At 41.8% G+C, this 25,892-nt stretch overlaps 1 protein-coding gene across 1 annotated transcript in view; it reads left to right on the forward strand.

Moving 5' to 3' along the window:
- Nucleotides 1-25,892, forward strand: part of LOC126162981 (thioredoxin domain-containing protein 11) — a 160,929-nt gene that overhangs the window by 9,156 nt on the left and 125,881 nt on the right. The window contains exons 2-3 of the mRNA XM_049919835.1: nucleotides 18,603-18,813; nucleotides 23,544-23,774. Of these exons, the coding sequence (XP_049775792.1) occupies nucleotides 18,603-18,813; nucleotides 23,544-23,774 (442 nt within the window). The remainder of the gene's footprint in view (nucleotides 1-18,602; nucleotides 18,814-23,543; nucleotides 23,775-25,892) is intronic.

Below are 25,892 nucleotides of genomic sequence, written 5' to 3' on the forward strand. Positions count from 1 at the left end.
TTTTGTTCTCTGGGCAGTAAAATAAGAAGATTGATGAAGTAGAGAGGACATGAAATGCAGTCTGGTTATGGTAAGACATATACCTCTAAAGTGGAGTTTGTTAAAACGGGATATAAATTCAGAAGTCTCTTCCAAAGGTAAATCATGGTGTAGACTTTTACAGAAGTTAAATGTGGATGATAGTAGCAGATAAACAGCAGCTGTTTAGTATGATTGAGAGGGCAACAGCTTTGTTTCTAATAAATTTTATGAAATTGGGATGGCTAAGTGTCAATAGCATCAAGTAGTATAGTCATATTTACTGTCAATGCAGTATACAGTTTAATTTTCTATGATTACCTTGTCTTTTGTTCATGCTCGTTGATAGGATCTATGGAATGGGCTGGATGGGTGGACGGATGAACTATGAATGAATGAACGATCTTAATGATCTATCTAACTAACTATCAGTGTTGATTTGCTTAGAAGGGTGCATAATTATTATGCTTCCTATCCTGTTATTTTGTGGAATTATCTTTTTGGGCAACACAGTTACAGTCTAAGTTTTTATTCTTCAAATGTCAAGAGAGAAAATTTTGTAGGTATGTAGCTGCTCATCTTGCAATGGCCTTTTCAGAGGTCTTGTAATTTTGACACCCGCTACTGGGTATGTTTGCTATTTCATGGTAATTGTTGCTAATAATAAGATCTGGATTCAGGTGTGTCACGGGTCACACTATCACAACACAAGGTTTCCCGTATACTGTGCCTCCTTCCCTGTGGAATGACAGGGATTCTCTACTGTCGTGCAGAGTTTATTAACAAGCTAGTGGTAGACAAGACCTATACAGGTTTAAAGAGAAAAATATGAACTTATCTTAGTAGTCCATCCTTCTGGAAACTTGGAATACTGATTAATTTTGTGCAAATGAACTGGCTTTGACCTTTGAAAAACTACAGCTCATCCAGTTTTCTACGGTCAAAAATATTGCACTTCCAATTACCAGGGTATAGCACCTCCTATTAATCTATAACACTAGTGAGAAATAATAAAAAGTCGGAGTGTTCTTACATGTGAATATTGATCAAAACTTAAACTGTAAATAGCATATTGGCCTAGTACACCTGCGAAAAGATTTAGGTTTGGCTACTTTTGCAATAGAGGAATTCCCAGGTTTGGTGATACAGGAACTAAGTTAACATAGTTTGCGTATTATCAGTCACTGATGTCTGATGGGGTAATATTTGTGGGGTTCCTACAGTCCTATAGCTGTCTCCGCATCCGACATATCTGTCACCACTGGTTCCTATGTGGGGAGCGCTTCCTCATGTTCATCTATTTTTCTCATGGCCTCCTTTGCCCCACCTAACCAGGCAGCCTTTGGCCTTCGCCCTCTCCTTCTTTCCTGAGCGTGGCTCATCAGTATCTTCTTTGACCATCTGTCATTCGAGTTGTATGTCCATACCAGCTGAACTGGCATTCTTGTATTCTATCTACATATCTACAATGTTTTCTTGAGTCTTTGTATTGCTATGTGGACACTCTGAGATATTGTACTTCATCTTCTGAAACATTCCATTTCTGCAACTCTCAGTCATATTTTTTTTATTTTTTCCAGTAAACTCCCATCACTCACACCTGCAGATCATTACATGCTCCACAATACTTCTATAGAGCATCTTCCTTACTTTCCAACTTATCATAGAAGACCATAAGAGAAGGTTTAGCTTCTGGATTGCTGCTATTCCGTGGGCGACTTACTGCTGTATTTCTGAAATATTTCTTCCTTCTTTCAATAGGATGTTGCCCAAGTATTTAAATTTTTTACCTCTTTTGATATGCTGGCCCTCTAATATTGAGTTTCCTGTATTCAGTCTGCCGAACATTTTCTTTTAATCCTAACTAATCATATTTTTCTAATAATATTCGTGGCATAAAATAGGTGTCATAATCTCCATTGGCCATCACTTCCAGATCATCTGCAAAGAACATGCTGTACAAACATTGATCCTTTATCTGAATGTCCAATAATGCACATTTTGTGCTCCACAGGTCTAAGGCTTCCTGGATGTATATTTTAAACAGCGTAAGAGATAACCAGAATCGCTCTTTTTAACCATTTCGTAATTTTGAAAGGCTGTGACAAAATTTTGTTCCACACTTTGATTACACACTCGGCAAATTTGTATGGGTTCCATGTACTTCTAACGTATGTCTTTTCAGTTCATTCCACCTCATTATGTCACAGTTTCTTCAGTGGCACTGTGTCATACATGTTCTCGAGATCTGTGAACAGTAAATGGCTGACTCCTTTCCAGTCTTTTTGCCATTAGTTATCTAAACATTTTGTTGTTATAAGATCTTTCCTTTTGAGGTCCACTTTTCTCTCGCAGTGTTCATCAGCATCCCCTCTGTCCTGCTTTTTAGGATCTGACTATGCAACCTACCCATAGAGTTTGTAATATTGACTCCACAGTAATTCCCACATACCTTCTTTGTACCTTTCTTGTGAATTGAACAATGGAAACTGCAGGTTGGAATATCAACAATGTAAGGAAAGGATGAATTGCTATTTACGGTAAAGATGAAACATTACCAACAGGCACAGTTAAGACTACTTACACATTAGCTTTTGGTCACAGCCTTCATCAGAAAAAAAAGAGAAACACACAGCATTCATTCAGACAAGCCAACACCCCGCACACACACGACTGCCAAGTCTGGCAGCTCAGACCAGAATGCAACTGTCGTATGGAATAGCAGCACTAATTTGGAGTGTCAGGAAAGGGGAAGGATAGCAGTGTATGAGTGGTAGGAAAGAGGAGGCTGGGATGATTTTGGTAGCACCTTAAACTATGGTAATATGCTGTTCCCTTACACTCCACCCAACAGTTTCTACCCCCTCTGTCCTATCACCTCATCCCTATTCTCATCTCTCACCCTCCTGCCCCACAGCCTCCCAACTCTGTGTCTGTTGGCAGTCAAGTCCCTGCACACTTTGCCTGGCAGCAATCCTCTCTCCTCTCACCCACTTCCAGCTATCCCTTCCCCTTCCAGACTGCTGCTTCCATTCCATGTGACAGTTGCATTCTGGTCCAAGCTGCTGGAGTTGGCAGTCATATATACTTGAGGTGTGCTTACTTGTGTGACTGAATGCTGTGTATTTTTCTTTCATTTTCTTATGAAGGCTGTGGCCGAAAGCTAATGTGTAAGTTGTCTTAATTGTGTCTGTTTGCAGCTTAATGTCTCATCTTTATGATAAGTAGCAATCAATCTTTTCCTAACATTGTTGATATTCTGACCTGGAGTTTCCATTGTTGAATTTACCAGAAGGATATTAAGAAGATATGTGGAAATTATTGTAGAGTCACCTTTCTGCTTATTTCCACGTACTTTTTTCTATCCTCCAGGTCTCTCATCCTGTCAACTGTTACACACTTTATTCTTAACTTTTATCTTTCCCGCATCTTCATGTCCGCCACTGTGGCCTTAGTTTGCTTTTTTTGCTCTGTTGACCCAGCACTTCATTATACTGCCCCTTGAATGCATCTTTTAATTTGCTGATATTTCCCTTCAGCATTTCTGCCTTCGTCAAAACTTTGCAGATTGCTAGCTAGCCTCAGTTTATAACACTTTGTTTCGCACTTTCATCTTTGAAACTATTTAAATTATATTGAACAGCATCCAGAAGTTTAATAGGAGCACTATCTTCTTGAGGTACCCTTTCGCCCCCTGGTGGAAAGTCAAACTTGCTCTAAGCAGGTAGTGGTAAGAGCCACATTCCAGGCCTCTGTATACCATTATGTCAGTCTCCTAAAGTCTAAATTTTTTCTTTTGTATCATATAACCTCTTGAATGACCTGCCCCATTTATTTATGTATCCATTTATGGGGAAGAAACCTCTTAAAATTCTGGATCTAATGCAGTGCATGTTTTTACTAGTTTTTTGCCGTTTTCGTTTATGACATCATCTCCATATCTTCCTATTGTTTCATCATCCACCTCTGAACTTATTCTTCCATTAAAATTTCCTGTAAGGACTATTTTCTCTTGACACTTTCTTTTCCAGTACAAGTCTCAATTCCTCATAAAGCTCATCTTTGGTATTTCATATCAGCATCATTTTTTGGGGCACACACTGCCACTAATGTGCATTCATATGCGTACTTGGGAAAGTCCACAGTCATAGTTCTTTCTTATATTTATTTCCAAGTCTTAATGATCTTCTCATGCTTTTTGTGGGTCACTATTGACACACCTCTCTTGGCCCCCTCCTCCATCCTAACATCACTGTAGAAATAAATATAATGTTCCGTAATTTCATTTTACAAACTCCTGGAAATCTTCTATTTTCTTGGTATACAAAACCTGTACAATCCATGTTGCCGTAAACAAAGTCCTTGTTGGTAGCTTTGTTAACTTCTGTGATGTTCCATTTTTCATCAGAGGCTTTTGACAGATATCTCAAGCCATAAACCTGTTTTTTAGAAATGCTGGGGAACTGGCCCAACAATTCTGCCTCCTTTCTGGAGGGCCGGACAATATTTCGGGTTGCCACACCCCAGGTACCCCCCTGCGGGTCCGGGGTAAGAATAGGCCCGAGGTATTCCTGCCTGTTGTAAGAGGCGACTAAAAGGAGTTTCAACCGTTTCGGCATTCCATGTGATGGTCCCCCTTGGGGTTTGACCTCCTTTTTTCAAAATTTTACAGAAGTACGAGCCTTTTGGGGAGGGACGCCTTACGTGGTGTATCACTGGTCCTCAGTGCACTAAGACCTTGGCACTCAGCATTGTCACGGCATTGTAACCACACCCACTATTCCTCAAATTGGGCCTAAACGCCTGATGGGTTGCACGAGTTACACCCATAGTGCGCCCCCATCTGCACCTACGATCATGATGGACATTCCATGGCACCCGAAATCCAGCACGGTAGCCAGCCCGTTGTGGTGGGGTCGTCATGTACCCTCTAGGTTGTAGTCCCCTGACAACACAGGGATCGTACTGCCGATACCTGAGCTGCACCCTCCCCACGTCGGCCAAGGAGTAGATGCCCGTCTCCTTGGGGCATCGGGACTCCCGGCAACGGTCATCCTGCCAGGTGGCCCTTGCTGAGGCTGGGTGGTGCCCGTGGGGAGAGCCCCTGGTCGGAGTGGGTGGTATCGGGGCGGACGTTTCGCACATGAAACGTCAACATGTATCAGGTCGCTCTGCGGCAGAGTCTTTTAAAGGTACTGTCTCTGGTTCTGGTTCTCTTGCCCTTTCCCCCTTGGCCACTCCCTGGGAGGAAGGACAGGCCCGCCGGCTTGGGGCGAAGTGCTTCCCCCGCTATTTAGTCTGTTCTCGGACCGATGGGGGGACGTTTGCCACCTCCAAGCCCATGTTCTTTGTCCAGCACATCGAGGACATCTTCAGGGAAATCGAGACTCTCAGTAAAATGCGTTCTGGGTCCGTTCTTATAAAGACTGCCTCCGCCACAGTCGGCGGCGCTCCAGGCGTGCGACCGACTAGGGGACATCCCAGTGTCCATCGTCCCGCATCTGGCACTGAATAGGATGCAGGGGGTTATTTTTCATCGGGACCTCCTGCTGCAATCTGATGAGGAGCTCAGGGCCAACCTGGAGCGCCGAGGTGTGCATTTCGTCCGGCGAGTTCAGCGCGGCCCCAAAGACCGTCGCATCGACACCGGAGCCTTTATCCTCACCTTCGAGGGGGACGTTTTCCCGGAGAAGGTAAAGGTGATGTGCTACCGGTGTGACATACGACCTTAAGTCCCACCTCCTATGCGCTGCTTTCAGTGTTTGCGCTTTGGGCACATGTCGTCACGGTGTGAGGCTGAGCCCCTTTGTGGCGATTGCGGACATCCTTTTCGTGAGGAACATACATGCACCCCATCACTTCGGTGCGTCAATTGTCCTGGCATCCACTCGCCTAGATCTTTAGACTGCCCCGTGTATCAGAAGGAGAAGAAGATTCAAGAATTAAAAACTTTGGATCGTCTCTCTTATTCTGAGGCCAGGAAGAAGTATGATCGCCTCCATCCCGTGCCGTTGACAACTGCATTTGCCTCAGTCGTGTCCACTCCTTCCACAGTATCCTCACCCCTATCCTGTCCCCCCTCCACCTCCTCACCCCATCTGGGGTCTATGCCTCCGCCTCCCAAATCCCTCCCTTCCAAATCCTCCTCCTCCCAAATCCCTCCCTTCCAAATCCTCCTCCCTCGCGGCCCCTGCCCCCTCTGCCCCAGGGGCCACCCTTCCTCCTCCTCCCCCTCCACCACCTGAGAAGCGATCCTCTTCTCAAGCGTCCATCGGGGAAACGTTCCGGACCCCGGCTTCCGAGGTCCCGCGTTCCCAAACGGACCCCGTGCGTGAGGACCTTCTTCGGGTCCAGCCCACCATCCCCGTGCCTCATCGGACTTCCAAGAACGCCTCCAAGAAGAAATCTTTATCCCCTTCTCCACCCCGGCGCGTTTCGTCTGACGCTCCATCCGTGAGTCGCTGCTCCCGGCCGTCCTCAGTTTCGCCGGGACGCTCTGCTGCCAGGCGCTCAGCTGGCCTCTCGTCGGCGAATGATGCTGCCCCTCCTACACCACCAGGGACAGCGGCCGCAGCTGGCGACGACTCGATGGAACAGGATCCGCCTCCCGCTGGTTGTAGCGTTGTTCCCTCGAAACCTGGCCCTCCGCGGCCGTCGAGGTGACCAGCTCTTCACCCGTTTTGTTCCCTCTCTTTTCTGACTAGCGATGGCTTTGTTACATTGGAACATAAGAGGTATTCGATCTAATCGGGAGGAATTACAACTGCTCCTCCGCCTGCACTGTCCGCTAGTCCTTGGTCTCCAGGAAACCAAGTTGCACCCAACTGACCGTATTGCTTTTACCCACTATACCTCGGAGCGGTCTGACCTCCCCCCAGTGGACGGTATTCCAGTTCATGGTGGGGTCATGTTGCTCGTTCGGGACGATGTCTATTACCATCCCATCCCACTGACCACCCCACTCCAAGCAATAGCTGTCCGTATTACTTTTTCTGTTTGTACCGTATACACTCCATTGTCATTCGCAGTTAGTCGGGCTGACATGATGCACCTGATTGTTCAGCTTCCTCCGCCGTTTTTATTGTTTGGCGACTTCAATGCCCATCATCCCCTTTGGGGCTCTCCTGCATCCTGTCAGAGAGGCTCCCTCTTGGCGGATGTCTTCAACCATCTCAATCTTGTCTGCCTCAATACTGGCGCCCCGACTTTCCTCTCGGAGTCTACTCATACCTACTCCCACTTGGACCTCTCGATCTGTTCTACCACTCTTGCCCGTTGGTTCGAGTGGTATGTCCTTTCTGACACCTATTCGAGCGACCACTTCCCCTGTGTCGTTCGTCTCCTGCACCACACCCCATCCCCACGTCCTTCGAGCTGGAACATACCGAAAGCTGACTGGGGACTTTACCCCTCCCTGGCGACCTTTCCGGACCACGATTTTCTCAATTGTGACAGTCAGGTTGAATACCTCACGGCTGTTATCATTGATGCTGCCGAATGTTCCATTCCTCGTACTGCCTCTTATTCACGTCGCGTTTCTGTCCCCTGGTGGAATGAGGCTTGTCGAGATGCTATCCATGCTCGACGACGTGCTTTACGCACCTTTCGCCGCCATCCTATGTTGGCGAATTGTATTGGATACCAACGACTCCGAGCGCAATGCCGTAGAGTCATCAAAGACAGCAAAAAAGCTTGTTGGGCCTCTTTCACCAGCTCCTTTAACAGTTTTACTCCCTCTTCTGTCGTCTGGGGTGGCCTGCGCCGGCTGTCGGGCATTAAGGCCCACTCCTCGGTACCTGACCTGACTTCGGTAATGAGGTCCTTGTTGATCCTGTGGATATCTCCAACTCCTTCGGCCGCTTTTTCGTGGAGGTTTCAAGCTCCGCCCATTACCACCCTGCCTTCCTTCCCAAGAAAGAGGCAGAAGAGGCTCGGCGACCTTCCTTCCACTCGCTTAATCTGGAAAATTATAATGCCCCCTTTACTATGTGGGAACTCAAACGTGCACTTGCACTGTCCCGGTCCTCTGCTCTGGGGCCAGATGCCATTCACGTTCAGATGCTGGCACACCTTTCTCCGGCAGGCAAAAGCTTCCTTCTTCGTACCTACAATCGCTTCTGGACCGAAGGTCAAGTCCCCATGCGTTGGCGTGATGCCGTCGTTCCTATACCCAAACCCGGGAAGGATAGACACCTTCCTTCTAGTTACCGCCCCATTTCTCTTACAAGCTGTGTCTGTAAGGTGATGGAGCGCATGGTTAACGCTCGGTTAGTTTGGATTCTTGAATCTCGACGGCTACTTACCAATGTTCAATGCGGCTTTCGTCGCCGCCGCTCCACTGTTGACCATCTTGTGACCTTTTCGACATTCATCATGAACAACTTTTTGCGAAAGCGCCAAACGGTCGCCATGTTCTTCAATTTGGAGAAGGCTTATGATACCTGTTGGAGAGGAGGTATCCTCCGCACTATGCACAGGTGGGGTCTACGCGGTCGCCTCCCCCTTTTTATTGATTCCTTTTTAACAGATCGAAAGTTTAGGGTATGTGTGGGTTCCGTATTGTCCGACGTCTTCCTCCAGGAGAACGGAGTGCCTCAGGGCTCCGTCTTGAGCGTAGCCCTTTTAGCCATAGCGATCAATCCAATTATGGATTGCATTCCACCTAATGTCTCAGGCTCTCTTTTTGTCGATGACTTCGTGATCTACTGCAGTGCCCAGCGAACATGCCTCCTGGAGCACTGCCTTCAGCTTTGTCTAGACAGCCTATACTCATGGAGTGTGGCAAATGGCTTCCAGTTCTCTGAAGAGAAGACGGTTTGCATCAACTTTTGGCGATATAAAGCGTTCCTTCCGCCATCCTTACATCTCGGTCCCGTTGTTATCCCATTTGTGGAAACAACTAAGTTTCTAGGGCTCACACTGGACAGGAAACTTTGTTGGTCTCCGCACGTTTCTTATTTGGCTGCCCGTTGTACACGTTCCCTTAATGTCCTCAGAGTTCTTAGTGGTTCATCTTGGGGAGCGGATCACACTGTCCTGCTTCGCTTGTATCGGTCCATCGTCCAATCAAAGCTGGATTATGGGAGCCTCGTCTACTCGTCTGCTTGGCCATCCCTCTTACGCCGTCTCAACTCCATCCACCATAGGGGGTTACATCTTGCGACCGAAGCTTTCTACACAAGTCCCATCGAGAGTCTTTATGCTGAAGCTGCTGAATTACCATTGACCTACCGGCGCGACGTACTGCTTTGTCAGTATGCCTGCCGGCTGTTGTCAATGCCTGACCACCCCTCTTAACAGTTCTTCTTCACTGATTCTCTCGACCGTCAGTATGGGTTGTATGTGTCTGCCCTGCTGCCCCTGGAGTCCGCTTTCGTCGCCTGCTTCGACAATTGGATTTTGCACTCCCTACCACCTTCAGAGAGGGTGAGAGCCCGACACCACCTTGGCTCTAGGCTCCGGTTCATGTTTATCTTGACCTCAGCTCGCTCCCGAAGGGGGGTACTCCGGCTGCAGTGTATTGCTCACGGTTTGTCGAACTTCGTGTGTGACTTGCCAGTGACACCTTTATTTACACTGATGGCTCCAAAACTGACGATGGTGTCGGCTGTGCCTTTGTCGTCGGGGCCATCAGCTTTAAATACCGGCTCCTCAACCACTGTTCCAGCTTTACGGCCAAGCTTTTTGCTCTCCATCAGGCCGTTCAGTATGCCCGCCGCCACTGCCATTCATTGTATGTACTCTGCTCTGATTCACTCAGTGCTCTTCAGAGCCTTGGAGCTCCATATCCGGTCCATCCCTTGGTGCAACGGATCCAGCAGTCCCTCCATTCTTTTGCTGAGGGTGGCTCTTCTGTCAGCTTTCTGTGGGTTCCCGGCCATGTAGGAGTGCCTGGGAATGAGGCTGCTGATGCTGCAGCCAAGGCTGCAGTCCTCCTGCCTCAGCCAGCCTCCCATTGTGTCCCGTCATCTGACATTAGTGGGGTTGTTTGTAAGAGGCTTGTGTCCTTTTGGTGGGATACTTGGTCCTACCTTCAAGGAAACAAGCTCCGGGCAGTCAAACCATTCCCAACTGCTTGGACAACCTCCTCCCGACCATCTTGGCGAGAAGAGGTCTTCTGACCAGGTTGCGGATTGGGCATTGCCGGTTTAGCCACCGCTACCTGCTCTCTGGTGACCCAGCCTCGCAGTGCCCTTGTGGTCATGCATTAACAGTGCGCCATGTTTTATTGTCGTGTCCCCGTTTTAGTCAATCTCGTGTTGTCCTGTCTCTGCCATCTACTTTACAGGATATTTTAGCGGATGACGCTTGAGCAGCTGCTCGTGTTCTTCGTTTCATTACTTTGACTGGATTGTCCAACAACATCTAACTCTTTCACTTATTTTATCTACATCTTTGTAAGAACCTTCTGGTGTCCCCCCCTCCCCCCTTGAGTTTTACTAGATTCTATGTGCTCTAACAATTGTGACTGGGCGCTAATGACCTCAGTAGTTGAGCGCCCTTAAACCCAAAAAAAAAAAAAAAAAACACACCCCAGGTAGACTGTCTTCTGGGTTTTGAAACTCTACCTGCCCAACTAGACAGAGAGAACAAACAAGACAGGATGAAGGAAAGATGGGGTATTCTTAGACACACTTTGTCCGGTTCCTCCTCCAGCAGCAAGCTGCTACTGGTATGGCCCTCTGCTTCACAGACTACACAAACCCTCTCGACTGCACAGCCAGTGCTCCAGAAAATCAGTGGCTCCTGCGAGGGAGAACTCCTCACTTTGGCAAAAAGTATTCATTGCACAAAGGGATGTAATTAAAATTATGTGTAGTGTTCACATGTACACCTTGCAGGCATATCTGTAAGAAGCTTCACAGTACATTTATTCAGTTATGAAATTTGTTGTCTACAGTCCATCTGAGTTTAAGAGTAATTGATATATTCACGCATTCAACACTAGAAGAAAAAAGATCACTTTTAGTCTCTAATGAATCCAACTTTGCCACAGAAAGAGATGAAATACACAGCTTTAAAATTCTTTGACAATCTTCCCATGAAAATAAAACTCGACAGGTAACAGAGGTGTTTTCAAATGTAGATTAGAGGACCAGAATGAAATTTTCGCTCTGCAACAGACTGTGCTGGTATGAAACTTCTTGGCAGATTAAAACTGTATGCTGGATCGGGACTCAAACTCAGCACATTTGCTTTCTACAGGCAAGTGCTCTACCAACTGAGCTACCCAAGCATGACTTATGACCCATCTGGAAGAAAGGTTATTGTGCAATCGTGGCTTAGCCACAGCCATGGGGATATTTCCAGAATGAAATAGTCACTCCACAGCAGAATGTGTGCTGATATGAAGCTTCCTGGCAGATTAAAATTATGTGCTGGAACTAGACTCTATCTTGGGACCTTTGCCTTTCACAGGCCGTGAATTGTGCATGGGGTGCTCAGTTTGTAAAGCATTTGCTCGTGAAAGGTAAATGTCCCGATTTCAAGTTGCAGTCTAGCACACAGTTTTGATCTTCCAGGATGTGCCGTATTGGTGCACAGTCTGCTGAAGAATGAAAATTTCATTTTAGAAATGTCCTGTAGGCTATGGCTAAGTCAAGTCTCCATAATATCTTACCTTCTGTCTACCTCTGCATCTACATCTACATCAATACTCTGCAGACCACCTAACGGTGCATGGCGGAGGATACCCTAAAAGTTGTTTCCTTTCTGTTCAATTTGCAAATACAATAAGGGAAAAATGACTGTGTGTATGTCTCCTTATGAGCCCTAATTTCTTGTATCTTACCTTCATGGCCCTTACATGCATTGTCTGTTGGAGGCTACAGAATTGTGGAGGCTACAGAATCGTTCTGCAGTGAGCTACAAATCCCAGTTCTCTAAATATTCTCAATAATATGCTTCAGAAAGAAAGTCACCTTCCTTCCAGGAATTCACATTTGAGTTCCCAAAGCATCTCCATAACACTTGCTTGCTGTTGGAACCTACCAGTAACAAACCTAGCAGCCCACTTATGAATTTCTTCAGTGTCATGCTTTATTCTGCCCTGGTACAGATCCCAAACGCTCGAGCAGTACTCATGAATAAGTAGCACTTCTGTGCGATATGCAGTCTCCTTTACAGATGAACCACAGTTTCTTAGAAGTCTCCCAATAACCTGAAGTCAACCATTTGCCTTTCCCACCACAATCCTCACATTCTCATTCCATTTCATATCGCTTTGCAACATCATGCCCAGATATTTAAACTACATGACTGTGTCAAAAAGAACACGACTACACACAAACAGAAATTTTGTCTATGTCATTTTGTATCCTCCTACAGTCACTCAACTTCCTCACCTTACCACACATCACAGCACCATCAGCAAACAACTGGAGATTGCTGCCCAACCTGTTCACCAAATCGTTTGTGTGTATAGAGAATAATAGCAGTCCTATCACACTTCCTTGATCACCCCTGATGATACCCTTGTCTCTGATGAACACTCACTGTCAAGGACAACATACTGGGTTCTATTACTTAAGAAGTCTTTGAGCCACTCTCACAACTATGAATCCATTCCATATGCCAGTACTGTCTTTAACAGCCTACAGTGGGGGAACAATGTCAAACACATTCCAGAAATCTAGAAATATGGAATCTGCCTGTTGCCCTTCATCCATAGTTCACTGTGTACCATTCGAGAAAAGGACAAGCTGAGTTTCACATGAGCTAAAACCATTTGTGGTCATAAGCTTCTCAATCTCAAGAAGAGTTATTATATTAGAACTGAGAATATGTTCAAGGATTCTGCAGGAAACCAATGTCGGGGATATTGGTGTGTAATTTTGTGGGTCCATTCCTTTGCCCTTCTTATACACAAGAGTCACCTGTGCTTTTATCCAGTTGCTTGGGACTTTGTGCCTTGTGAGAGATTCATGATAAATGCAGTTTTAGTAAGGGGCCAATGCTGTAGAGTACTCTTTGAAAATCTGTATTGGGATTCCATCTGGGCTTGATAACTTATTTGTTTTCAACTCATTCAGTAATTTCTCTATGCCAGAGATGCTTTTATGTTGTCAATATGGGAGTCTGTTCGATGATCAGATGATGATATTTTTGTACGATTTTTGTGCCTGAATGATTTCTTGAACATGAAATTTAAATCATTGGCTTTGATTTTGCTATCTCCAACTGCCACGCTAGACTGGTCAACAACTGACTGTATGTAAGCCTTAGACCCACTTAGCAATTTTACATAGGATGAGAATTTTCCCAGGTTCTTTGCCAGATCTTTTGCTAAGATGCTAGTGCCACAAGTTTTGCAGGAAAATTTCTACAAAGTTTGGAAGGCAGGAGATGAGGTAATGGTGGAAGTAAAGCTGTGAGGATGGGTCACAAGCCATGCACTTGGCCGTGAAAGCCGAAGGTCCTGAGTTTGAGTCATGGTCAGGCACAGAGTTTTAATCTACCAGGAAGTTTTAGATTACAGGTGTTTCTTCTTAACAATGCTTTCTGTACCATAGAGGAATTCTTCGCTACAAGTAATTAGTCATGTTTATAGAAAAATTCTGTAACTGCCAGTGGAGCATTAACTAGCATGATTGCCTTTCATGTAACTTTGCTCGTTACACAGAAATGAACAGTGATACACCTTGTTTAAATAGCACCCTAAATTTTTTATTCAGTAATCCATGTTCTCTCATTAAGACCTGTTCAAAATCATAACACAGTGTATCAGTCATGTAAACATGACCTTATTAAAAAATGTAACACAAGATTAACTTTGATTTTTCTGTATTAGTGCACAGTGCAGGTACACAAGGTAATAACACTTACACACTTACTGGAATTGGCAGTAAACAAATGGAAACAGAAGGAAGGTGCTTTGTAGGTCAGTCAGTCAGCCAACCATCTTTATTTGAAGTTTTGTGCGAATTTGTTGCACACCAACAGAGAGAACATGGAAATTCTACTCGCCCTATGGAGAACGTTAACAGAATAGTAATTGAAATAATGTTTTCTTATTTACAGTATGGAGACATGTGGTACAGTGCTTCAGTACTCTTAAATGATATATTCTGTACACATTGTAATAACAATGTGTTTATGTGAATTGTACATTTGATACTTTTTGAACAGGAGATCATGTGGAGTGCTGAATGTTCATAAAAAAAAAAAAAAAAATAAAAAAAAACTGATATTGACATCTTTATAAAGAACCAAGTTGCAAGAAAAGTACTCATGTTGTTTAATGGCCCCTAGAAGCTAAATAACATTTGCTAGATACATTTTGTTTTGGCAAAAAGTTATTTACGATGATCAAGATAAATGGCATACCCTGTATGTGTGTTCGGGGTTTGTCCTCTGGGTATATTCCACATAATAATATTTATTGTGATCTGTGGAACAACTAACTGTTTGGTCAGTGTAAGACCCCACACTGATGCGGAATCTCATAAACACGTTGTTATCTAACTTTTAGATGCCTTTACTAGCCATGTAGGCATATTGAAAACCATATATTTGAAAACCATGAACAACAAATGTCATTATCCTTTTCAATATTATCTGGAAGCTCTACAGTTTGTGACAGAATTATCTGTCTCTCTGTCTGCCTTTTCCCCGCCAATACATAACAGTACATGCAAATCCAACAGGAATAGAGAGCAATACATTATTATTATTATTATTATTATTATTATTATTTACATTTTATGGCATTCATTGGACCACTCTAGTCAACTTTATACAAAGAATTTTTCAGTTTCCTGTCAGCCCAGTAATTTTTCATTCTCTCGGATCTCATCCTTCTTTCTTCCTATTGTCTGTTTGTTGATTCTCGTTTGCAGTCTGGTTTGTTTGTCTGCCTGATTTTGTCAGTTTTGTTTCTGAGGTCTTCCAATGTAATCTGTAGCTCATCCATATCTTCCTTGATTTCTGTAATCCACTAAATGTTTCACTTACTATTCCACAATTTTTCTGTTATTCTTCTGATGATCCTGTTTTCTGGTGTTCTGATTGGATGTCCAAAAAATGAAATGTGTTTCTTCCTGATTGTACTCATTACTGGTTCTGTTTGCTTGTTGGCTGTTTCATTTGTAGCTGCTCTCCAGTGTCCATCTTTCTGGTACAATTTGTTGATGCACGTTTTGATGATTCTTCTTTGTATTTTTAGTATTTTGTCTATTTGTGCAGTGTTAGTTGTTTTGAAGATGGTTTCACTTGCATATGTTATTTCTGGTTGAGTGACTATTTTGTAGTGTTTTAATTGTGTTGCAATTGACAGGCTCTTTTTGTTGTGGGTGTTCTTGATGATATATTGTTCTCTGGACAATTTGTTTATTCTGTTATGCCATGTTGGCTTTTCATTGAGGTTATATGTTATGATTTCTCCCAGATATTTAAATTTATCTACAATTTTCATTTTTTGGTTTCTTATGGAAATTTTTTTTATGAGTGGTGGGTCAGTTAACATAATGAATGTTTTTTCAAAGGATATTCCAAGACCAATTAACTGTGCTATTTCCTGTAGTGGGATAACTTGTTTAACTTGTTGTTTAGTTTCCTCAATACTGTTGGACAAGAGAGCAAGGTCATCAGCAAATCCTAGACAATTTAAACTTGTGTTGTCTTTGGGTCTTCCAATTTGGATGTTCTTTGGGTTAATCTTGTACCATTCCCTCATTATGTATTCTAAAGCACAGTGAACAGCAGGGGTGCCATGCAATCTTTGGCTCAGAAAATTCCCCCCTGAACTTGACTTTTGATACAGTGTTGGTTAAGGTGAGTTCTACCAATTTGATTGATTTTGTATGGAGCTCGAAATTTCTTAAGATTTTTAACAATGAATGTCTATGGATACAGTCATATGCTTTTTTAAAGTCCACGAAGGTTATTACAAGAGGTTTATATCGTTTTTTGCAATATGCTATGGCTAATTTTAAAGTGATGATCTGTTCTGCACAGCTGCTCCAAGGTCTGAAGTCTCCTTGGTATTCACCTAATTCTTCCTCTAGTTGCTCTTTGATCCTCTTTTATAGTATTCTGGAGAAAATCTTGTATGTGCAGTCTATGAGAGAAATACCTCTGTAATTATCTGGGTTGCTTTTATCTCCTTTTTTGTGGAGTGGGTGGATTATGGCTGTAGTCCAATGTTTGGGAAACTTTTCTGCTATCCAGATTTTTTTTAGGGCTATGTGTAAGGATGTTTGAACTGTATCACTGGCATATTTCCACATTTCTGCAAAAACTTGGTCTTCTCCACATACCTTATAATTTTTCATCTCTCTGAGTGCCGTTTCCACCTCTTGGATTGTGGGAGGATTTATGAGATCAGGTGGCATCTTGATGGGTGTGTGTGTATTAATTGCTAAAAGTTCCTGGGGTTCTTCACAATTAAAAAGTTTGCTAAATGCTTTTGCCATGATTTCGGCATTTTCCTTGTCATTATGTGCCATTTTTCCATCTTCCCTTTTCAGCATTAACGTAGGAGGGGCAAATTTTTGTAATTGTCTTCCAAAGATTTTGTAAAAGCCTTTGGAATTGGTTTTATGGTAATTTTCTTCTACTGAGTTGATTAGATCTTTCTATGATTGTCTCTTATTTTGCCCAATAATTTGTGTGAACTTTTTCATGATGTTTTTGAAGTTGGTTGCATTTTCTTCTGTTTTGTGTGTTTGAAATTTTAACCACGCATGATGTCTTTCTTCATGAATTTTGTCACATTCTGAGTTCCACCAGGCATGTCTTTTACGTAGGTTCAATGGGGCAAAATTTTCTACTTGTTGCCTAAGAATTTGAACCAGTTCTTCTAAATTATCTGTCAGTTGTATGTTTTGTGTGACTTCTCTATATTTATCATTTCTAATTAATTGGTGGGGATCGAAGTTCCTCGTCTGTTTATTGCATTTTGGTTTCCTTTTTTTAGTGCTGTGAACTTAATTTAGATTTTGACAATACATTATATATTACCATCATTTGTTATTTTCTCTATCTTTCAGTGTGACACAGTTGGTCATCTTTCCTACTCTACCTACTAAGTCTAGTGTCTTATTGTAAATGTAACTGCCACACAGTTCATTATAAACTACACTGATGGAAAAAGAAATCACAACACCAAGAAGGAATTGTGTGACATAAATGAAAGTTTGTAGGCATGTTTTTGAAAGATGATATTTATTCAGTTTTCATGTCAGTCATATAAGAATGAGGCTAACAGCACCCCTATGAAAGTGCAAATCAGATTTGCTTTAAATATGCACTGTAACAGTTGTGAGGGTTTGTTGTTATTGAGTTTGGACACGGTGAGTTGATGTTCACCAATAATACCGTTAAGGTGACAAAGACGCCATTATCAGCACTTCACTGAGTTTCAATGAGGTCAGGTAACAGGGCTACAAGGAGCTGGATGTTCCTTCTGTGATTTTGCTGGAAGACTTGACAGGAATGTAGCCACTGTACATGATTGCTGGCAGAGGTGATCACGAGAATGTACACTTACAAGATGCCCAGACTCAATACAGTTACGTGGCACTACCAGGAGGGAAGACCATTGTGTTTGGTGTATAGCCCTGATGCATGATATTGTGTTTGCAGCAGCAGTTTGAGCAGCAGTTGGCACCACTATACAACAAACTGTTACAAATAGGTTACCTCAAGGACAGCTCTGAGCCAGATGCCCTGTAGCTTGTTGGAGGGTATGGTGGAGCTCTGTTGTGCTTCCAAAGAAAGCTGCCTCTACCTCAGTGCCAATGATGACTGTGTGTTGTTTAAGAGGAGGCCAGTTGAGGGCCTACAGCCAGACTGTCTACATGTCAGACATACTGGACTTTCACCTGGAGTTATGGTATGGGGTGCAATTTTGCAAGACAGCAAGAGCTCTCTCACTCTCTCACAGTTATCCCACACACCCTGACTGCAAATTTATACATCAGTCTGGTGATTAGACCTATTGTGCTGCCATTCATGAACAGCATTCTGCAGGGTGTTTTGCAACAAAATAACACTCGCCCTCATGCCACCATTGTAACCCAACATGCTCTACAGATTGTCGACATGTTGCCTTGTCCTGCTTGATCACCAGATTTGTCTCCAATTGAGCACATATTGGACGTCATCGGATGACAACTACAGAGTCATCCACAAACAGCATTAACTGTCCCTTTATTGACTGACCAAGTACAATAGACACAGAACTCCATCCCACAAACTGACGTCCGGCACTTGTACACTCACAATGCATGCATTTGTCGATGCTTGCATTTAATCTTCTGGTGGTTACACCTGTTATCAATCTCTCAGCATTTCACATTTGCAATGGCTTATATTGTGCTTACATTAACTTGTCGTCTTGCAGTGTTAATCACTTAAATATGTTACCCAGACAGATGTATTCCTGAAATGTCATTACTGTACATGAATTATTTTTTTGGTATTGCAGTTTTTTCAGTCAGTGTTATAGTTTACGTTAATACTGTAATAGCTAGTTTTTCTAAAACAGTATAGTTGAATCTTCAACGTAATAAATAAATATATTTGAAAGTATGTATCCTTGCAGAAAAAAAAAATTCTTTTGATCTTTATTAATTTTTTTACAGGCCTCCAAAGATTTCAAAAAGTCCTCCAGCAGTACCATTTTTTCCACGTACTTCGCTAGTTGCTGACTTCTTCCAGGGAAACTTAATGTCAGCTTTTCAACGGATTGCTGAATGTGATGTCTCTTTCATAATGTACTATGCTCCATGGGATGCCGAAAGTCAAGTATTACGTGACCAGTTTAAGACCATCACTCAGTTTTACTACCGACAGGTTTGTCCAATTTCCATCTTTTGATTTGTCTTTCATTGTGATTATAATTTTCAGTTAATTAATGTTGTGCAACTTGACGTGTTCCACACCCTTGAAGGATCTCCTTCCAGATGGGATTTATGGGACACAAAATGTGAATAAATGAATGCATGCTGAGTTAATATTACCAGATGCTGATCTAACAAAAATGGGATGCAGTGCTGAAAGTAGTGGAAGAAGTTTATATAAACGTAAGGCACCCAGTGCAAAACTCAATAAAAAATTCGAAAAAAAGTGTATGAGGTGGCAGCAGCAAAGCCCTTAAAAATCATTCTATTAAGTGTGTGTTCACCTGAAAAAGAGAAGCAATAGCTGGAGAAAATGTTACACTTTTTATCCACATTTATAAGTCAGTAGGGGATAGCAAAACACGATCAGCAGGGAACAAACTATCAGATGTTGGCTACTATGTACCATATTTGAGAAGCTAAATAAGTCAAAAGTTGCAGAAAGAACAGTGAAATTTAAGAGTTTAGAGGAGGACCAAATGCAGCTGGAAATGTAAGTCTGTGAAAGATGGACTGTGTGGGCAAAAAAGGGAGTGGCTACACACAAGATAAATGACCTAACAGAAGTGTACAAGAGAAGTTGCAAGATATAAAAATGGTATAGGGAAAATATGTAGATGATTAGAGAGATAGTATCAGAATCTCTCTGTTATCATGGTGGTGGGGTTGGGGGGGGGGGGGGGGGAGATTTGTAACAAGAACAAGAAGAAAGGTTTCCAGACAACCTGTAGAAACCTTCCCTTTGCAAAATTCCATGCTAACACGTTGTTGTTGTTGTTGTTGTTGTCTTCAGTCCTGAGACTGGTTTGATGCAGCTCTCCATGCTACCCTGTCCTGTGCAAGCTTCTTCATCTCCCAGTACTTACTGCAACCTACATTCTTCTGAATCTGCTTAGTGTATTCATCTCTTGGTCTCCCTCTACGATTTTTACCCTCCATGCTGCCCTCCAATGCTAAATTTGTGATCCCTTCATGCCTCAGAACATGTCCTACCAACCGGTCCCTTCTTCTTGTCAAGTTGTGCCACAAACTTCTCTTCTCCCCAATCCAATTCAATACTTCCTCATTAGTTATGTGATCTACCCATCTAATCTTCAGCATTCTTCTGTAGCACCACATTTCAAAAGCTTCTATTCTCTTCTTGTCCAAACTATTTATCGTCCATGTTTTCACTTCCATACATGGCTACACTCCATACAAATACTTTCAGAAACTACTTCCTGACACTTAAATCTATATTTGATGTTAACAAATTTCTCTTCTTCAGAAACACTTTCCTTGCCATTGCCAGTCTACATTTTATATCCTCTCTACTTCGACCATCATCAGTTATTTTGCTCCCCAAATAGCAAAACTCCTCTACTACTTTAAGTGTCTCATTTCCTAATCTAATTCCCTCAGCATCACCCGACTTAATTTGACTACATTCCATTATCCTCGTTTTGCTTTTGTTGATGTTCATCTTATATCCTCCTTTCAGGACACTGTCCATTCCATTCAACTGCTCTTCCAAGTCCTTTGCTGTCTCTGACAGAATTACAATGTCTTCGGTGAACCTCAAAGTTTTTATTTCTTCTCCGTGGATTTTAATACCTACTCCGAATTTTTCTTCTGTTTCCTTTACTGCTTGCTAACACATTTTGAATGCAAAAGAACTTCAGAATGTATATTAAATTTCCAGTGGGTGTTCTGTGGAATTGTTGAGACTAACATCAGTATATTAACAGAAATACATTGCCTGTCAAAACAGTGATATACGCAGAAGACATGGTTGAATCTCAGTGTAATTTCATGCACATCATCGGTGGGTATGTAAAGGATTAGAGTCACAACTCTCTGTGACAGGTAGGTTGGTCATCAAAGTGCAGTAGTTTCGTTCGTGTTTTGTGTTATTACCAGGCCTTGCAGACTATGTAAGAAGTGTGAATAAACTCAGATGTTGAGTGATCACTGTGAAAAACAAGGCACATAATCATGAGACACATCATTATCAACGCATAATAAGTTTAAAAACCAACTAGTCAAATCGTGCAGTATCGTGATTTGTGCAGCATTCAGATGTAACATTAACCTGATGCTGGGTAGCATTGGAAACTGAGGACAGGCATACTTGTTGTCAAAGTTGCAGTTGACAACGTCTAAGCACCGTGAGGGAATATCCCTGTATTGTCCATCAAGCATGTAGTACTCCTTCACATCCGTGCCTGTCATCAGAGTTCAAGTAATGGACTCCCTGCAACATTTTGTGTTGTTCTGCACCATTGGGCAGAATCTAGCAGCAGCCAAACTAGGGATTACCACCACATGTGCAGGCTTCTGCAACACAAATGGCTGCACTTGGAGTGATGCCTTGATCAGTAAGTGTGGACTGCTGATGAATGGCATCACATTGTATTCATTGATGATTCATGGCTCAGCACTACTCTGGATGACCATTGTCAGTGAATATGGTGGCGACCTGGGGAGAGGTCCCATTCTTCCGATGTTTTAGAGAGGCACAATGGTGTTACCTCTGGTGTAATGCAGTGGGGAGCCATCGGGTATAACTTCAGGTCATGGGTGGCTGTAACTGAGGAATCTCTGACGATACAATGGGACGTCACAGACATTGTGTGTTATTTTATCTTGCTGCTCATGTGGCAGTACTGTGGTGCCATTTTTCAACAGGATAATGCTTGCCCATGGCATGTGTCTCTATGAACTGTGTGCATGATATTGAGATAGCCGTGTGTCCGAAAAGAGCCCTGCACCTATCCCTGATAGAACGAGTAGGACCACCTCAGATGTCAACTCCATCCCACTGCCAGTATCCAGAGTATCAAGAACAATAGTTGTGTGGTCCAGTTTGCTACAGAAGAAGGTACAGTGGCTTTATGAAACTTTTCCCAAATGAATCAGTGCCTGCATCCAGGCCACAGGAGATGCAACCTCATACGAATAAGTGGACTCATATTGCCAAGTTGTTTGTAAATTTGACTTGAATTTATAATCACTAAATAACATCACAGCCCCTTTCAACTCATGAAGTTTCATTTTGTTTCCTCCTCCCTGTGTTTATCCTTCACTTTTTTCCTCAGGCAATGTATTTGTAGCACAGTGCACTTCCTCTTTGTCATAGTAAGTGTCATTTGATATTCTTTAGTGTAGTTCTTTAAAGTAGTAGAGCTTATCAGTGAAAAATATATGGTTGATATTCTAATGTTCATCATCCTCTGTTTGTATTTGTATTGATAAATTTTTTTTTTTTAGATGATGCAAGTGTGAAAAATGTGTAATGAAAATGATTTTACTAGGGTCATTCAATAATTAATGCCCCACATTTTTAAAAAAAATGCTTTAATACGCATAGACAAACATCCTTGATAGTGCTTCACATTTGATGTTTGTTCTGTGCACCAATGAAGTTTCAAACTATTCTGGCAGATGGCAGAGCCTTAGTACAGCGTAAAAATAGTGTCTACATACAGCTCGTGTTACAAGCAGCGTGCTGTTATTAAATTCTTGTGTGCAGAAAAAGAAACCGTGGTGAATATCCATAAACATTTGTGTGCAGTGTATGGCAATGCTGCAGTTGATAGGAGTGTAGTTGGGCAATGGGTAAAGAAAGTTGCAGCCTCAGGAAATGCAGAAACAGAGCTCCATGATCAGACACGCTCGGGATCTCCTGTCAGAACCACTGCTCCACACATGCTGAATTGTGATGGTGATTGTGTAGAAAAATAGGACATGAACAAGACCTGTTGATGTATATTGTCACCAAATGCTGACTCTTAACAATAAATATGTTCTGAGAAAAAAATGTGGGACATTACTTATTGAATGACCCTCGTACAAATATCGTAGTGGGTAACAACATTGCATGGTTTCTGGGAGCACATTGTGTGTGAATTGCAACAATACACTGTACATGACATTACACTGCCTGTATTAAAAAAAAATCAATAGATAAATATGTTCTGGGATATGGAAAGGAATCAAAGATACACATTTCATTTAAGTACAGTACAACAGAATTTTTTAATTATGAAATATTATAATCTGACAGTGATAAATGATAAAACAAATTACAATACAAGCAAATATATTGGTTTTAATAGTTCCTGCCTCTCTGTTTGATACAGTTAATGGTCTCTTTATTCCATCTGTAGGTGAACGTAAAGTGATATTATAACTTAAACTTGAGTTTTTGCAGGCATATAAAATGTTATGGGAATGTAGCAGTGTGACAGTCATTAATGATGTCACCTGGCTGGAATGCCATAAGTTATTTGAATATTAGAACTCTTGGCAAAAAGTAATCTTTCACTTGTTTGTTTTTGTAAGGGGAAATAGAATGGTAACACATTAACACATGAAACTTAAAGTTGTTCATTTTTATTTACTATGTTGTGTGATAGCTTCCTTCTATGTTATTCTACATATTTTGTTCTTTGAGGATGACAGAATGTTATCTCAGGGTTTTTAATGAGTGTTATTTTATGATATCTAAAAACTGAATATTTAACATATTAAGTAAATTTATGATTATTATTATTATTGATTTTGATTCATTATTCTTATAATTTTTTTTAAGTCTGAAGATAATTTAATAATGTTAAGTGATTTGGCTTTTATCCTAGGTTCCTCTATCAGTCATAATCCACACATCAATTGTAATTATTCAAATATCGGCTCACTTTGCAGGTGTACTTTGCTGCAATCAACTGTTGGCAACCTCGAAGTGAATGCCGTCAGTATTTCACAAAATTGGTACACTTTCCAGTATTCATAGCTTACACACAGCATGCAAAAGGAATACAATATCGAGGGCCAAAACATGCAGCAAATATGGCACGTTTCTTGACAAATGTTATTAGACCACTTGTAAGAATTGAACAGCCAAATGACTTACAAGATCTCCTGGCTCACCATGATGTGAGTGAATTTATACATTTTCATATCAGTATGTAAATACAAGTGTCATTCTTTCATTTATTCTCTAGGTTAATCTTAAATAGGAGTGTATTTAATTGTTTCTTATTACAACGAGTGCCTTTCCTAGATATTAAGTGAAGTAATTCTGTTTTTCTGGTTATGATGATACATCAATTAATTTTTAATTTCAGTTTTAAGTGGCAGTGTTCTTTATTAAATTTGGTCTATATATGGCATTAAGAGTAGAAAAATGAAGGTATACAATGATCACAATGGAGTATTATGCAACATGTCATATTAAACAGACTTTTCACACAACATAGCCACATATAATACACCGTAGTATAAAAATAGTGTACTAAATAATGAAATACCGTGCTTATATATTTAATATCCCTCTTTGACACCTTATTGTATATGCAGGACAACCTGTGTTTATTGATGTGGCTGTTATTTGCTGCATGTGGGTCAAAAGTTTGTTGCATATAGTGGACATTACTTCAGCCAAGTAATTTATGTTCTACCTCGTATTACATACATGTGTGTTGTGTTCTTGACTGGGGGAAGCAAAATCTAAAAATTTGTGTCATAAGTAGTTTGTGGCCTTAAAAGTATTGCTCCATAAAAAATTGACCTACCTGTTATGAGACCACCATGAAACACAGTCCGTTGATGCAAATACAAAGGTTAACAAACACGAATAGGGTGCTGTCAGCATGTAAAATTTAGATGGAAATTCTAAACCTGTGACATGCTGCCAGGGAGGGGTTAATATAGTACATAACTACAATGTTTATTTGTGTGCTTGGATTGTCAGTTGGAAGCAGCAGAGTTCAAATCCTGATTAGGCCATCCAGACCTAGGCTGTCAGCAATTTCCATAAATCAGTTTTGGTGGTTCCTCTGAAAACAATATGGACAAATTCCTTACCTTTTCTTGAGACATTATAGCCTTGTCTTTCTTCCTTCCTTTTCTGTCCTCTCCTTTCATCATGTACTCATAAGGTATATTTGAAAAAGGTACTCAAAGGACTATTTTTGTATGGAGCAAATGTGAAACTTCATTTTGTAAGAAAACAATTTAAAAAATAAAATTTATAATTTTTTAAGAAAACAAATTACATTTCGAAATATTCAGAAATTAATGACTTGTTATTGAGTTTGAGTGGGACTATTGGTCTATCTGTCATTTTGTGGCTGCTGTTTTAACTTTGCCCTGCAGTAGTGTTCTGTTGCAGTCATTTTTGTAGATGCACACAAAATTTGAGTTTAATTGTATAATAGGAGTAAATATTGAGTAAACAGTTTTGAACCACAAAGAGACACTAGCAAACATGTGCTGGTGGTAAAAGTTTGTAAAGAATGGAAATAGAAGTGATGGAACAATGACTTTGCATTAACTGTAAGGTGACTACAGGCCCAGTCATTTTTGAGAACCATGGAAATAAGCGAGCACATTTTACTTATTTTTGTAAGAAACTTAACATCAGGTCTTAGGTCACGAAGTAGGTGAAGTTAAGGATTTCTGCTAGGCAGTAAAATTACCAGTGACGAACAGAGCAAGGAGGACATCCAAAGCAGACCAGCACTGGCAAAATGAGCTTCCTGGCCAAAAGAAGTCCAGAGGCCTTAATTTGGGGAAGACATTTGAGAATATATGTTTGGAGCACAGCATTGTATGGTAGTGAAACATGGACTGTAAGAAAACTGGAACAGAAGAGAATCGAAGCATTTGAGATGTGGTGCTACAGATGAATGTTGAAAATTAGGTGGACTGATAAGGTACAGAATGAGGTGGTTCTGCACAGAATCGGAGAGGAAAGAAGTATGTGGAAAACACTGACAAGGAGTAGGGACAGGTTGATAGGACATCTGTTAAGACATCAAGGACTGACTTCCAAGGTACTAGAGGGAGCTGTAGAGGGCAAAAACTGTAGAGGAAGGCAGAGATCAGAATACTCCCATCAGGTAACTGAGGGCTTAGGTTGCAAATGCTGCTCTGAGATGAAAGGTTTGCACAGGAGAGAAATTCATGGCGGGCCGCTTCAAACCAGTCAGAAGACTGACGGCTCAAAAGAAAAAAGAAAAGGATAGTTTCTACGAAGGGTACTAGGAAAGA

This window comes from Schistocerca cancellata, chromosome 2 (assembly GCF_023864275.1).
Source record: "Schistocerca cancellata isolate TAMUIC-IGC-003103 chromosome 2, iqSchCanc2.1, whole genome shotgun sequence".
Lineage (NCBI taxonomy): Eukaryota > Metazoa > Arthropoda > Insecta > Orthoptera > Acrididae > Schistocerca > Schistocerca cancellata.